Source organism: Athene noctua, chromosome 13 (genome assembly GCF_965140245.1).
Source record: "Athene noctua chromosome 13, bAthNoc1.hap1.1, whole genome shotgun sequence".
Classification (NCBI taxonomy): Eukaryota; Metazoa; Chordata; class Aves; order Strigiformes; family Strigidae; genus Athene; species Athene noctua.
Genome location: NC_134049.1, coordinates 4,567,915 through 4,584,743, shown reverse-complemented (window position 1 = coordinate 4,584,743; position 16,829 = coordinate 4,567,915). Strand labels below are relative to the sequence as shown.

The 16,829-nt window shown below is 33.7% G+C and overlaps 1 protein-coding gene across 2 annotated transcripts in view; it reads right to left on the bottom strand.

Moving 5' to 3' along the window:
- Positions 1 to 1,065: 1,065 nt before the first annotated feature.
- The window catches only part of FGF7 (fibroblast growth factor 7), a 30,153-nt gene continuing 14,389 nt past the window's right edge, over positions 1,066 to 16,829 (bottom strand). For both annotated transcript variants that reach the window (XM_074917243.1, XM_074917244.1), the window contains exons 3-4: positions 2,442 to 2,545; positions 1,066 to 2,045 (exon numbers count right to left, since the gene is read on the bottom strand). In XM_074917243.1, coding sequence (XP_074773344.1) covers positions 1,851 to 2,045; positions 2,442 to 2,545 — 299 coding nt within the window. In that variant the 3' untranslated portion in view covers positions 1,066 to 1,850. The remainder of the gene's footprint in view (positions 2,046 to 2,441; positions 2,546 to 16,829) is intronic.

Here is a 16,829-nt window from a genome sequence, read left to right as displayed (position 1 = left end):
TTGGTAGTATAGTCTGTTGTGTTCAGTGAATAAATAATAGATAAACTAACAAAAGCACAGTAGAGGTTTACTGATATAGCTGTATTGACAAATTTTTCTGCATAGATCCATGTATATCTACACTTTGATATTAACAAGTCAAAAATCATAAATTATCTAGAAATTATAGTATTGGTCCAACAATTTTTTTTTTAAAAAAGTATTTGTTGAAGACATTTGTTACCGTTTTCTGTGAGTGTGTTATAAAGTGTCTCATGGAGGAAAAAATGGTTGAGTCTAGATACTTGTAATGAAAAGTAGAGAGCATTTAAGACCATTAGTAGTTAACTTGACTCCACCCCAGTCATCTAGCAGCCATTTTAGCTAATTTTTTGTTGATCTTCATCTAAGCTGTTATCACAATACTGAGAAAACCTGTAGGCAAACTGAACAGAATTGAATTCTACAATACATTAGTCATGTAGGGCTTAGTTGAACACTTTAATAGCTAGAAAATGAAGATGTCTTTTCTTCATCAGGTCACATTGATTTTTAGCTAAAGGTTCAAACTAGTCATGTAGGCTCTTACATATTTCTGAATCTGTGAGTATAGGTTCTACCATCTGAGGATTACTTCCAGCACCTGCTGGAACTGTAACCTTCTTTCACCTGGTATAACTCTGAGCATGCTAGTAATTCAATAAGCAAGAGTATGTGGCAAAGATTTTTTACATTTTTGCATTGTTTCTTTTGAGATGTCCATTGTGTGATTTGCTGCAGGCTGTCATTTTTGTCTGCCATCCAATGTATGTTGGCAAGAGGGTTGTGTACTAGTCTTTGTGTCTGGTCACAGAAAAAAATTCATGCATCTCAGCCAGACCATGTTGTTATTCCTTTAGAATTAAAAGCATATGAAACAGATGCAGCTTAATAAGTTTTTTTTTTTTTTATAAATAACATTTAAATAACTTAGAACAATAAAGTTCAAATACAACTTAAAATAAAGTTTAATGCTGTAACAACAGAAAAAGCATGTATAAGGATGGAAAAACAATATTGAAAGCTGTATGCCCTAACAGGAATTATACAAAAGATAGGTTATGTTACATAAAAAACCTTAACATGTCTGAATTTTTGCTTCATCGTTATATAAAATGTTAATTTGTGAAAAGTGAGATGAAGTACATTATTCCTATTCTTATTTTACATACACTATTTGAAACATCTTTTAGAGCAGCATTAGGTATTTGTTTCATTAATAGATAGGAACATTTTGTAGTAGAGTAAACTTAATTTTTCCAAACTAACTCTTTTATCTGAATACAACAATAAACATTTACAAGATTATATTTTTTTTTCTGATCATATAGTTTATGTATAGGATACCAGTTTCTTGGGGGAAGTATTTAAAATACTGCTCAGCCTCCACATTTACTATTGACTTGATAATCTGACAACTCATTCCAGCAGCCTTAAAGTCTGACATATTTTACACAACATTATCATCTGCTTATTATTATTATAGCAGCCATATTTAAAAAGCAGATAGGTTTTTTTAAATAAAATATTATCAGATAATCAAGTAATGACTTATTCTTCAGGGTAAATTAATTTAAGAAACTACCCAGTTACAATGACTAAGATAATGATTGTACAACTCTTTAGAATTTTTTACAACTTTTAGTTAGTAAATCTGGTTTTGTGTATATTTTCAAATCTTTTTCATGTAGTCTCTTAAAAATAAACATAAATGCGCAAGTCCAGCTTGTTCAGTTTCTCAGTAGTATTCCAGCCTCTCTTGATACCTTGTCAAATAGTCGTCTTAAAAATAATCTTCCTGCTGGAACTAGTTCTTTATAGATCATTTGTGATTAGGATATTGCCAGGGGAAGAAAGTGGGATGCTCTGTGTTCTTTCTTTGTTTTTTTACCTTTCATGGGAACCCCTTTGTGGTTTAATGTAACAAACATCTCCTTTCCTTTGTGTGTCCATTTTGCAGAAGCGTATGTATTATAATGGTTTTCTTCAATAAGTTCTATGAAGTTGCAGTCCTCGTTGCATACTTTCTGTTGAGAGCAAATAATAAAATAGAGTAATATAAATACAAGTCTTTTTTTAAATACTTAGATTAGGGAAGGTGAGAGAAGAATATGCATTATAAACCCCACATGTTATTAACATTTTTAATAAATTTGACTTCTGAAATCTGAGTATTGAATATTTTAGTTTTATCTATTCCCCCTTATTCTGCATTTAAAAAATTATATAGGCTATAATCACTGAATTTATTAAATGGACCTAAAAATCTATGTGATGTAAGGGATAAGTACAGGATACATTTGAATTTTTTAGGAATCTATCTTATACAAATGATACAGATGCTACATCTAAAAAGAACCTTTATTTTGATCTTTAAGATTGTATGTAATGATTGTACACACAAGAAAAGTTTGCATCCATACCTTTCCATAGAGTCTTCCTGATTTGTTCATTGCCAGAAAGTATTCACTTTCCACTCCTTTGATTGCCACTATTCCAACTGCCACTGTTCGGATTTCTAGAATACCTGCAAACGCACAGAGTAAGGGCTGTAAAATAATTGTTTGTTCTCCAATCAACTTAGAAGGTTTAGTTGAACTAATATTCTGTAATACTTCTGTGTTTATTGAAAATCTGCAGCAATCATTCTTGGAAAACAGAAAAAATATGTATTCCCATGAAGAAAGGGCTAGACTTCAAAAATTGTCTGTATGTGATCACGTCTGCACAAAAGCACTTAAAAAATTGTATGATGATAATTTTTAAGCACATACCAAAGTTGCAGTTAGTATAAGTAATTCTTCTATTTTCAAAGAATCAGCCTATCTTAGAATTTATCAGGCTCAGGGTTTCATTTGGATGCATTATATACACAGCCATCAAGGTTCACAGAATTTATGTAAAGCCTTTATTTTGAAGACTTGTGTAGCAGTATCATCTCCTTGAAAGAGTGTAAACCTTAGGACTTGCAAGTGATAGAAAACAGACCATAGTGTCTTAAATAAGATAAAGTATTTGCTTGACCTTTGTATGCTTTTATGACTGATCAGAGCTGTGAAGATACGTGTATTTGAAAATCATTAAAAGCTGCTCTGAGAACTTATTTATTCAAAACCAGAAAACATTTAGAGTTGTCTTCTATAAATTACTTCATTTTCATCTTGCTGATGTATATTTGCAATAGCTTTCTGTAGTCACTCTGATACATTTAAGTTACCTGCAACATAAAAAATATTCTTGTGTTAACTTTAAAAAGCTGCAAGTGAGCAAAGGCAGGAAGATAGTGCACGTTCAGAACACCAGGTTCAAGCTTAAATATTATTATTGTTGTTTTAAGGAATAGTTTAGAGTTATACTTCTGAGTTTGAGACGTTTTCTGCCATAGACATTGTACAGACTGTGTGCAGTAGCTTCTGTACTGTGACTCATTCTCCAAAATGGGGTCTTTCAAGGCCAGCCAACTCTAGGCAAATTCCAATAGCTAAGCATGGGGGAGACAAGTGAGGGAGGGGGGAGAGAGGCTTATGTTATATGTCACCTGAAAGATGACCTTCCTCTTGAACAAAATTTTCCTTTTTTTCTCTTTCAAGTTTGTATTGACTCTTCACATCCACCACACATGATATTAATTTTTCATTAATTAGTTTAGAAAGGCATTAAATATCTATTATATTTCTCCTCCCCTATCTTTTTTTTTTTTTCCTATCCTGATGTCCTTTCTTTCTTTACTGTTCTGTTTTGCTTTTTTCCTTGATATTACTGATACATAAGTCCTAGCCTGCACTGCTTACTTTTTTCTTCCTATTTTCCCTAGTAGATCAGCTACCTCTTCTCATGGTGTGTGCCCTGCTGGGTGTTCGTCTCTGCACACATATTTCTCTATAATGCTAAGCCAACTTTTGGTAAAGCTTTTAGAATTCTTTGACAAGTTCCACTGCTGCAGGCCTAGTAACAATTCTTACAAAGGGTAATTTCTAACTTACAAAAATTATATTAACTTTCATTTAAATTTCACTTTAGAAAAACCACAGTGAGGCTGAAAAACAGATGAACATCTGCATCTCGCCAAACAAAGAACATAGCAGGGGAAGGGATCTCTGGGTCATCAAGTCCAGTGCTCTGCTAGCCTGGGAATTGCATCAGATAATTCTCTTTCATAAACTTTGCCAATACGAAATTAGAGTTGTTATTTCTTTGCCCCCAGTGTTTCTGCCGAAGGCTGTTCCAGAGTTTGATTTATTTTAATGGCTAGAGTCTCTGTAGTAATTTGCAATCTGCATTTTTTCAGCGACAGCTTATATCCATTTGTTCCTTTGCTTGTGCTGGCCATTAACTTAAGGAAAGGGTTTTTTTAAAAATCTATGTTTGAGTTTCTATTTATACAGAATTTAAAAAATGTAAGATTCAAAATTACTTTTTAAAACAAATCATGCTAGTAGGAATTGAGATTTCCTTGAGTAAGCTTATGTTGGCTGAAGTTACAGTAGTAAGAAATACTACTACTTTTAAAAAGGAAATGCCAAAAGCTTTTCTACAAGACAATATTATTAATAGAATTTTTAGATTATTTTGTAGCCTGTTTTTTTGGGTTTTTTTGGTTTTTTGTTTTTTTTCCTGGAGTAGATGGTGGCATTCATACCAACTTGTAGGAATTATTTTATTTTGGGTTTGGGCACTTGTTTTTCTGCTTTATTCTCAGTTAAGACATAAATGTCTTTCATGTGGAAACTTTACACTACCCTCATAGAATTTGGTGTGGGATAGAAATTGGGGGTGTCAAAACATTTTATAAGCCTCCTGTATAGCAAATCTGAATGGCAAAATAAAATGTTATCTATCAAAGTTATAGTCCGCTTATAATTTACAAAGGCACTACATGTGATAGATTTATTGTGTTCAGATCTTTACATGGCTTTTCCTCTTATTTGTTAAAATCCCATTGTGCATAAAATGCATAATGCATTTTAATTAAAGACAGATAATTTGAGATTCATAAATTGTTATGCACATTCAGTACTAGTTGCTGTATTTTCTACTTTTCACAATTTTAAGGCATTAAGTACCCCCAGAATTAGAGCTAGCTCTGTCATAAATAAAATCTGACACCCTGACTCAGAGGTGATATAAAACCCAAAGAATGTTTTAGGTCTTTGAATGGCACTTTTCTAAAGATACTGTGTCTGTGCATCTCTCCATAAAGTTTAGTGAGGGAACACCACATGAACTCTCCAACAACTATGTCACGTTAAAAATGTGCTATTAACAATGTTAAAGAGAAAGAAAAAAGACCATAGAGAATTCAGTGGAAATAAGGCTTGTATATTCTTGATTCTTTGTTCAGAACCTGTCTATCTCAGAATTAAAAGGCCTGTCATAAACCACACGTGCTCATTTTCAGTTCCCTGTTCTAGATTATGTCTTGTCTGTTCTGATGTGTCTTAATGTAGTCCTGAAGGAGGAACAAAGCATGAATTTTTCCCTTATCAGCAAAGCATCTATGTGATTTAGGTCTCTGACGCAGCAGTTCACATGCAATTTTCTATTTGATGTGCAAGGGATTCATCACCGAGCTTCTCCCTCCATTTTAAGGTGTATGACACATGTTCCTTAAGCAATAAGACAGCGTACTGTAAGCTCCCTTTTCTTCTTCTAGAAGATGTGCCTCAGTAATTCTTCTGTTCATTTCAGAAGTGTAGTATTGCTACAATTAATTGCATGGTTTTTTCTTTACATAGATTATATAGGAAATGGAAACATGATTTCTAGCAAACTGGGAAAAGTAAGAATTTACCGTGTAATTAGAACAGTGATAGTTAACTTCAGATGAGAATTTCATTTACCATCTTTCAGTATATAGTCTTTTGTATAGACCTCACTTGTTTTGTTAATTACAAAATGTCATGTGCATACATGAAGTTAGAATTTCTTCCTTTATGTACAGAAGCTATGGAGAGAGACTGAAGGTTGACAAGTCATACACTGGAAGTTTATCTCTTTATCAGTGTCAGCATTGCAGTGTGTCACATACTTCAATTTAGTATCCAATATCAGAGGTCTCTCTCACACCAGGAAGAATTATTTTTGAGTAATACTCAATTTAATGCAAGCAGAGAGTTCAGTACTTTAACTGTTTTACAAGGTGCTTCTGAACATAGAAGATTTATAAGATGACCAGCTTTTTTCTGCACACCTGTTATGTGCTGCATCATTCTTAAATCACAAGTTCTTTGATTAACTAGTTAATGGGATCTTTAACCCTTATAAATAATAAAATCTCACTGTGAAAACATCTAAACTACTTTTCTATTTTTTTAAATAGTCATCTTGATATATAAACACTCGACACAGACTGTGAAGTTAGAGACACATGTGGATAATGAAAATCACTTTCTCTTCCAATTATAATTTTATAACATATTTAAATATAAAAATGAGATTTTACATTATATCATAATTATAGAACCAAAGCAGGAAATTCCTAAAGGATATACCAAGTAATAAAATAGTAAATCCATCAAATAGAGAAGATAAATTGTATTTTTCCCTCTTGTTTCATTTCCTTTCAGTATCTCTATTAAGTCAGGATACCACAGTATATTAACACTATACGGCACTATAGTCATGTTGGTCTGTCTTTATTTTGTATGTGTTTCTGGTACTCAGTCACTCTAAGAGAAATTACATAATGGTAAATAGACACAAGGATGTGTTGCTGCAGATAGGAACCTAATCCATCAGTAGGTAATAAAACTGTTCAACCAGAATTTTGGCCAACTGAATATATTTCCTCTTTCTTCTATACTTTCTGAAATCATCTGGTACTGGCAACTCTTGCTGACAGGATGTAGGGCTAAATTAAATTTGGATCTCAGATGATATGGTTGTCTTTGTGCTCTTGGTGTATATGGTCTGTTATACAGTTGTTACTCTTACATTCAGCCAAGTCTGTGAATGTGATTTTTTTAGTTATCTTCATTTCTCTCATCTCTTTCGTTTTGAAATTCTGCATCACTGCAGTGTATTTAATAAGACTAGCCAGGAACATCATTTGGTGTATTGAAAAGTAACCCAATAATCTAATTTTTCTATAAATTTAGAAAGAGCTTTGATTCAGAGTAATTGATGGTATTAAAATCAACAACAAACCAGTAATATACTCTAAAAATTGGCTTTACAAGATAAGCTTTACAAGGATGGTAAACTGAGTTAAGCAAAACTCACCAAAGCTAAGGAGTGTCGTTTCTAGCATACCATTTTTGACTGCCTTTAAGAGATGAACTGAATTAAAATGTATTAGTTTCATACCTCTTCTACTGTGAACCTAAGTGTAGCTGAGCTTCAGTGTTCATGCTAAGTCTTGTTAGCTGATTCACTGGAAGGAGGTAAATCGCTATATCCATAGAAAAATGATAATAAATGTAAACCTAATATGTTTTGTAGGCCATTTTATACGTAAGGGCAAAAATGCTGTCATCATGAAAGTGAACAGTAAGATTTCAGCTAACTCAGCAGAGCCAGGATTTTATCCCTGAGGTAGTTCCTTCAGTGAAGCAGGAGATGTATAGTAAGCAAAAATCTTTTCAGAAAAAAACCCCCACAGAAATAGAGAAAAATGCTGAACAGGCACACATGTGAGATTTGTCTGTGCCGGTTTTTAAGTGTTAGTTTATGTAGCACCAGATACTTCAGATACAAATTATGAAGAACTAAAATTTCTGACTACAGTCAGATATCCTACTAAGGAAAACCTCTTCTTCCCAGTCTAATAGTATATAATTCCTTGTCTTCTGTTAGCAGACTCATTCTTACGTGTTTTGTTTTGAAGTAGACGGTTCTAATACTTTCAATTGCTATTCATGAAAAGGAAAAAGTCACCAAGCTAGGATGGGAAAGAGAAATTTCCTATTTGTAGATTGTTTCTTTGAAATACTCTTAATACTCTAATAACCAAAGTGACTTTAAAGACATGCTTAAATTGATAAGATGCTGATGATAAGTTCAGAAGGCCAAGCTTCAGCAAGGTCTTGAATATCCTTGGTTTAAAAGTGAAAAATGTAAACTATGTTTTTCAGTTACTTCATCTAAAGCATCCACATAAAAGTTCAGAACAGGTTATAGAGAAGACTGGACTATACCACAAATTAACCAGGAAAGAAATCCAGTTAAAGCCAGAAAGAGGAAAAAATCCTGAAAATGGGCATACGAAATTGAAAACAACTGTAATTTCTATAAAATCAGCATGAAATTCCAAACAATTTTACATGGTTCCATGGTCAGTGTATCAAATGTAGCTTAAAATTCCTTTAGCGAATGAAGTTACTACAGATCTGAAATTCTGTCTGATGTACGTAAAAGACACTCAACTGAGATGAGCTATAGTTTCTTTTTAGAAGATGACTGTGGATGCTGGCAGCAGGTTTTTTTAACCACTTGGTGCGAATTCAATAACAGACAGTTGGTATAAAATCCAGTAGAAAAAACAAAAACAACAAAACAACCCTTGAGGTTGACACAACAGTTTTAGTGGATGAAATGTATATCCTTTTTTTGAGACAATTTGCATAATAAATGAGGTGAGTTTCCTGGCATTCTGGTCTAGAATGACAGTTGCTCAGTACTTTACAAGTAGACACTTCTGTGTCTGGACTTACTCCATGACTGTGTTCTGGAATACAGGACAGTACCTCAGGCTGGAAATTTATGTAGAAAAATTGATATTTAGCTGCATCATTGATACAGACCTGAGCATTCTTTTGTGAGGTAATTCTTACCTGGCAAGTGGTGTTTGAGAATTGTGGCTTTAATCACCTGATATTAAGTATCTTTTTTGATTTAATTAACATTTTCACACTAACATTTTAGTCTTCTTTTTATTTGTTAAACTTTTTTTTGCTTTTACAACACAATAATACTGTGACATTTTATTTGTTTTAACAAATCTTTGCTTTTATTGCTACACAATCTATTATATTAAACTTATTTCTGTACGCAGCCATAGCTGAATAGGCAGAGTTTCTTTAAGTTTGTCCATAATATCCTCAAACAACAATATCCTATCTATAACAAACTAGTGAGAGCCTTGTGGTTTAGCAAAATCGGAGCATTTTGTCTTTAATCATTTTGCAGCCAAGAGGCTGAAAGAGCAATTGCAGTTCTTCCTTCTGAGAGCTATAAGGAAAGCAGTAAGTGCAGCCTGTTACTGCAGGTCCAGCAGGTGGTAACAACCTGTCCAGTGAGTCTTTGGAAGAGAAGAGAGCAAAACCACCAAGCTAGATATCTTCTCACACACTAGGGAACTACCCCAGTGCGTTGGGTGATAAGATTGTGTGGGAAGATTTTGGAAGAGGTTTTAAAGTACACATTGTGCTCAGTCCCTCATCAGCTGGCTAGTTTTCCAAATGTTTCATATGTTGCTGATATCCCTCAATTTCTATTACATAACATTTCCGGTCACTGCTTCTCAATTTTTTAGTAGCAGTGTTTCTGTAGACATTAATTCAAAGAGAAATTTTGGTATCCTTTACATTTTTCAGCAAGGTGACAGCAATTTCATCCCAGTATTTTTCTGTCAGGTACATATGTTATGAGAAAATGTTTAAGAGTAAGAAGAAAACTCCTAAGAAGACATCCATAGTCTTCTAAATGCTGGAAAGAAGGCAAGAAGAAGAAAAGTATGGTTTTTAAGGAAAGAAAAGTAAAAGCAGATGTCCACAAGCTAGTTTGTTATTTTATATTCGTATTATTTCTTTTTTTTAAAAAAATAGCTAATAGATAACACAGCTAATGCTGATTTTTAAAATATTCTAAATGCTTTACCAGACCAAATTTTGTGTGGTATTTACAGCACTTTATTTCTTGTGGCCTCGCTGTGCACTGAAATTGAAAAAAAACCAGTCTGTTGCTGATTTTTAGGGGTAAGGAGGCTGGCACTGACAGTTAAGCACTTCTGAGGAATGTGTTTGTGAAACACCCTTTCCTAGGCAGAATTGTCTGAGGATAAAGTATGTGGAAACTCGAACAGGGAAAGAGGGGGCAGTAAAGATTTGGATGGAGAATAAGTCAAAAAAAAAAAAAAAAAAAGCAAGCTCTAAATTTCACTGACTTGTGTTTCTAATTAATTAAATTTGGAGCACATATTTATGAATTCAAGTGACCTTTGCAGATGATTCAAAGCCAAGAAAAATGCTCTCGTCATTGCTTACAAGACAGCGTTTAATAGTATTTAATGTAATTTGTTCTTTTGTTCTGGGTTTTAATAAGTTAATGTTTGTGCCTCTTAAAGCAAGAAAATACAAATCACAGTGGTCAGTCATACAGTATTTTGGAAAACTTTCATGGTGGTGTTAGTGCATGTGTGCATTTGGTGAGCCAGCACAGTAAACACATTCATTAGCTGGCTTATTGCACTTGAAGTGTTTTTCCAGAGGAGTCTATCAGTATTTGTTTTCTGAAAGTAAATTAATACTTTCATTGGATGGTTTTGTAAGTCACTGGTTTCAGGAAACATTACCCCTTTCTATCTCTTTTTAAAAGAATAGTGTGTATATTGTGAATTGGTGCTTAAGTTATTTTGATACTTAATAATATGTTTAAATGGATGCATCTTAAAGTACATTTTTAGGTGGAGCAATTTGTGTGCTCGTTCTCTTTCAAATATAAAATCTAATAGTAAAAAATTCACTGCAAATACAGGTAGTTAAATTAAGAGACATTGTAATATGGTTTAATTATTTTTTTACCGTTCCTGTTGTTAAATTACAATTGATAGAAAGTAGAATCTGCATTTGTATTTTGTACTTTCCTTAGTAAGAGAGTGAGTTTCCCAGATGGTACTTCATAGAATTTATGTTCATAAGCTTTGTAAGTAGAAATAGATATACGGTATATGTTATAATGGTTTTCAGAGCAGAGATGAGATTGTCTACACCCCAAGAATTTTCTGTCTATGAATATGAATTTAATAATTAATGAAGGTAACAGAAGACAAGCTGGGACCTACATTCACTATCACTTTCTTTTTTTAACTCTCATATATTTGCTTCTCCTTGTGATACTCAGTATTTGGATTTATGGCATAAACACATATAAAATATGTTATTTGGGGCATGGTCCAATACAAAAGGCTAAAAAAGCTTTTATTTAGAGGCTTTGTGCAGTATCCATGAGTGCATTTGCTCTGTGTGTGTGTGTGTGTAAACTATCTGAAGCACTCTAGATACGACTGTAAAAAATGATCTGCACATAAACAATGAATCTATCAAGGATTTTCAGTAGAACAGTTGAGGCTACTTCTTCAGTGAGATGCCAGACATCTGGATATTACGGACAAGTATTCAAAGCACTCAAAACTCCTGGTTTTGTCCCATGTGTAACTTCGAAGCAGGAGGAATTGTCGTTGTCTGAGGAAACATGATTAACGATAGAGAGATATTCCTTGAGGACTCGATGCAGCATATTATTCTTCAAGCATCCTCAAGTAGTAGAATTTGCATATGAGATTTAGTCCGTGTACAGAATCTGTTTGATTAAGCATAAGTAACTGAGGTTTAATTACCTTTTTGCAATTCATTGGGCACAAAACCTGCAGGCATACTGTATTAAAAAAAATCAACTAATCATTAACAGAAGTCCATCAAACTATTTTTTATACTTTGGTGGATTTTCATTTATTGGTCATTTTAAAGATTCCTTACTTGACATTACATTATCCATCAATTTCTCCACTGTTTGCCAATCCTACAAACTGATTAATACATGGATTGCTGCTAGATAGAACAACTTTATCACAAACCATTGTTTTCATGGTATTCAACAGTTGAGAAATATTTTAGTTATGGAATCTGAGCCATGCCAAGCTTTCTGGAAGAAACTGCTAACTTGATAACTCTGGGAAGATAGTATGAAAAAAGCAAGATGAACCAAATGGAAGTGAGACAATACATCAGGGAACTAAAATGACTGTTTAGAAATGCTCTTATTTTACTTACAAGATCTGTTCCATGCATGGGTACTTGGACTTGTGGGTGTTTATGACAGAAAAGGAAGGAGTAAGCAGAGTTCCACTCTTAAGTCTGCATTATTCCAAGTATTTATAGTTTCATGTGCATCATCAAATGTATAATCTGGCCTTCTGAATGTGTCTTACTGGTACCATACCGTGGAAGGAAGAGTCTAGTTTGAACTTCCAGACTGATGTTTAAGAAATACACCTTTCTTTTTACTTACAAACTTACCACATTACATCTGCAGTGGGAAATATGAAAAGCCATAAAACCTTTTCTAGTTACTTTTCAAAGTGAATAAATGTCAAGCAGTGCTCATCAGTTTACAAAGGTGAGTAAATCTTACCTCCACTAATTACTGTAGTGAGGATTTCAGTGACCATATTACAATGAATTATTGCTGAAGAGAAATAGCTTAGAATTTCTGAGTATTTTTCCTTATTGTACAACCTGTTTGGCCTCAGTTTTGTATTAACTCTGCTAATGTTGGTGAGTTAGATAGCTTTGTAGATCAAATGCTTCATTCTTCATTGAAAATGGTAGCGTAATAAGAATTGGTCTAGAATATTCTGACTCTAAATTGCCTTCTCTCCTTCTGTCTGTATCTCTAGAACATTAGCACTTTGGACCCCTAACTTTCCAATATTTCTCTTGATTTGGTCACCAAAACCAAAAGGGTGTGACATTTTTCACTGAAGTAGGCTGTAAAACTATGGAACTTTTCAATTTAGAGCTCTGACTTGTGAATACCAGTATATAGTAATGACTCAATAACATGCTGCCCCAGGCAGTCATTCACTTGAGACTTTCTCATTAAACTTATTAGAACCCTTCACTTTGCTGATCTGCACTGTGCATTTCATATAAATATTTTCTTGATCAGCCTCTTGTACAGCACATAGTAATTTCTCATTTTTGTAGGAAACTACATTTCCCTCCAATAAAAATTACCTTGGAGCTAAACATATGTTTATAATGAAAAATAATATTATTTTTTAGAATTAATAGCGTCATGTAAAATCTAAGTCTTAATCCTCAGTCTGAAGAAGTACTCTATTATTACAGCATTAATACTTTACTGGTATTCAAAATGGGGGAAAAAAAGGGTGGAATGGCTGATTACAAAATTGTTTCCAAGCAGTAAGAAAATTAATGATTTAGAGCCAAACTTGTAGAACAAATACTTTCTCTACAGCTCAGATGAAGGTTATTTCTAGTATTTAAATCTTTTATGCCAATTTCACTGGAATAAATGATCTTTTCAAGCTTTGTGGGCTTTCAGAATCTAGCGTAAAATGCTACTAATTAACCTTTTCACAACAAAACAAGAAGCAACCATTTAGTGGTGCAAAAAATCTCAAATTAGAGAGTTTCAGTGCTTATAGCTAATTTGATTATCTGAAACTTGGAAGATTCTACATAGAACGAGAGCCTCCTGTCTCTCCAAATTCTTCTGTAATGCAAAAGTCTAAATACATCAATTTATTTTTTGATATTTGTTACTATGCTATTTTGTGTTTTCATCTAGTAAAGAGCTGATGTTTTGATGTCTTGCCCCAGCACCATTGCAATTAAATTTTCTTCCCCCTTTCCTAGGCAGGATTAGTGATCATAGTTGACATAAAATTAGTCATGTCAGTTCTATGGAAGACTTTTTCTTCTGTTTTTCTAAGGAAAACAGGAGTGCATATTCACATACCTTTTCTGTGTATAAAAAAAATCAAATGATTCATTGTCTGAATCATGTTCTGAAGAACTCCAATTTCAGGTGCATTTCATGTGCTATTATGGGTTATCACCTGTATAAACTGGCTGTAGGCAGTTGTGAAGATGTATAAATATAACATGGCACTGTGTGCTGGGTTTACTCAGTTACAGGGGGCAAAAATACATCTAAGACAGAACCTGTTCTTTTCTATACGAAGTATTCCCTCACCCTCAAGGTCTAGCTGGTTTGTTCTGCATATTTTAATGTCTCCAGCTGTTCCTGTGGTGGATTTTCTGGTCCCAGAAACAAGCTTGACAGAAGGAACAGCAGAGCCATATTCTGGGGACAAACTGAATCTAAGAACTGACTTCTTGTTCTTTCAGGAAAATTTACAATTATATATTGTTGACAAACATTACTAAAAGCTATTATTACATGCTCACAGGATGATCCTAATGATGTTCTAGGGGTGAAAACTGTATTATCAGTTAATATATAAAATAAAATGTGTTTCTAATAGTGACAGCGTTCCCGGATGTAGCTAATTGAATTATGTAAAATAAGTAAAATTCAGAAGTGGATGCATAAGAAAGAAGGTGGCTGCAGTATTCCAGAGCTTGAATATATACTTAGGGGCCTCTGGCATAGGAGCAAATAGTTTGAAATGGTTTGAAATTTTGGACAGTAAAATTTTGTTTTACACAGAGCATTTCATTCATAAACACTGGAATCCCTATTGCAAGAGATAGACATCTTTTCCCACTCTTAAGTACTTATGTAAAATGTAGGGCAAGCACTACCCAACTTGAATACATTTTAGTTGGATTTCCAGATCAGATCTGCTACTTGTCTGGCTTCAGCTGCTCCTGTGCCATCTAAATATATCAATTACAACGTCTATGAGAACACAAGCAGGCAGTACGTAATTCCCTTCAAGGTACAAAATGCAAGAAGCTGTTAAGAAAATCATACTAACCCCTTGCTGCACCACAGAGTGGGAATTGATAGAAACCATCTGGCTCACTCTTTCTGCCTTCAAAACACTACTGGACATATATTTATGATATGGTCTCTCAAATTGTTCTGGTTTCCTACTGACAAATAATTTAGATTTAGTTGAACTTTCAAAATCTATATTAGACCAAACACTAAAAAATAAACTAATAGAAGGAGAAAATGTGAAATCCCTCAAATTAAAAAACAATCTAATAATTTAATCTAATTCTGTTAAATAAATCAGGATTTTTGTACCTGATGTTGCTCCTGCCTTGCTCAGTATATTGATCAAAATGTGTCAATTGTCCAACAATCTTTTTTTTTTTTCCAAATAGTTTAATGATTCCTTGTCTTAATTTTGCCTAATGTCATTAATTTACTTCTAGTTACACACTGGTTTTGCCACTCTAAAAAGTTTGTCTAAGATGAAAGCCTGACTTTAGGGAAATCAACAGAATATTTGCTGTTACACACAGGTAGCACTTTGAAACCTCTCTCTTCATTTACATGATCAGATATTTATAAATGTGTTACAGTCATCCAGTTAACTTTTAGTTGTCCTCTAGCTTTACAATTCCATATCAAAACTGAGGAAAAACAGCAGTATCAGCACCAGTGGAGAGAATTATTCCTCTGATTTAGAACCAGTTGGTAATAACCAGAGCAAATATACTATGGAAGCTGTAGCCAAATTTCTCTTTTATTTTGTATTTATTTGTGTGATTTTTAACCTGCCTTTTTAAATTTGGCTGAATTATCCAGTTTGAAAATCGGGGGTGGGGTGGGGTGTCAGTTTTGCCTTCAAACGCTAGGATGTAGAGAAAATCAGGTGTTAATGATTTTGAGTTTGATGACACAAATATCCATGCACACACTTAGTTTTGCCCATGTTCATCAGGAAGACAGTGAAAAAACTGTCGCAACTCGTGTCATGTAAATATTTTCTAGAGTCTGCAGCCTTTCTGTGCTTTGCTTTTCTTAAGTGTTAGATGGAAATAGTGTCCTAGCTTTTTAGTGAAAGCTGCTTGTACCCTAAAAGCAGAAAGAAGGGCTCTAGAACTGACTCTAGAACTAAGGGCTGCACACATTCCAGTGTTTTGTGATAGAATAGTGTGATGTTATCTTCTGAAGAGAAGTTATCGGTCATAGCTAAGATGTAAAAAGTCATGGAATAAAGATAACAGTACCGAACAGTTAACAGAGCATAGGATTGGCCAAATTATATTAAAAGTTTCTTTAAACTTTTTTCTTTAACACACTTTTGTTATGTTATTGGTTTGTACACAACCCAGTTTGCCATTGCTTTTGTTCTGATTTTTATATCTCCTTGTGTAAATCAGTGCAGTTATGTTTATTTCAATTAAATTATCATTGTTTAGGTCAGCCAAAGATATATAAAGTGGACATATAAAAGGGAAACTATGAAGTTAGAAAGCTGCCTTGGGTTGTTAGCTCCTGTTTCTTTGCATTATCACCAATAACCCCACCTACAGGCTAGTTTAAAAGGAAGATTTTTCTAATGTTGCTTAACTCCACCTTTAGGTACTGAAACGTTCTTAAAAAACTTGCCCTTAGTGACTTAGATCAACTCTCTTAAAAGATTCTTTAAACATTTTGACAGAAATTGCCCTAAAAGTTAAATTAAATTTAAAAACTTTAGTAAAATCAGTATGCCATAACAGTCACCTCTCAGTTAACCAGAGGAAAGTATTTAAAATGTGATAGAAACTACTTCACTTTCTTTACCAACTAAGGGAAGTTGCAGTCCTGGACTGCATAGGGAAGGATGAAGCTCTCCTGTGCCTGTAAACTGCAGTAGTTAGTTTTGTTGGCTCTCAGAGCACAATGGGTACTACTATATCACTATATAGTGACTGTTTATTACAAAGTTATCTGTGACCAGTCTGTTAAAGGATTTAATATCTTAAATTCAGCTCTATCCTGGCAGCCATATTATTATATTGGCAGAATTCCAAATTTCCATCTCTGACAATAATCGAACAACCTGTTTGATAGACTACAGTGCAGTGCACTGACATAAGCATAAAGACATCCTTTCTTCTTGATCTTGAGACAAATGGAAGATTTCATACCACTGAAGCATT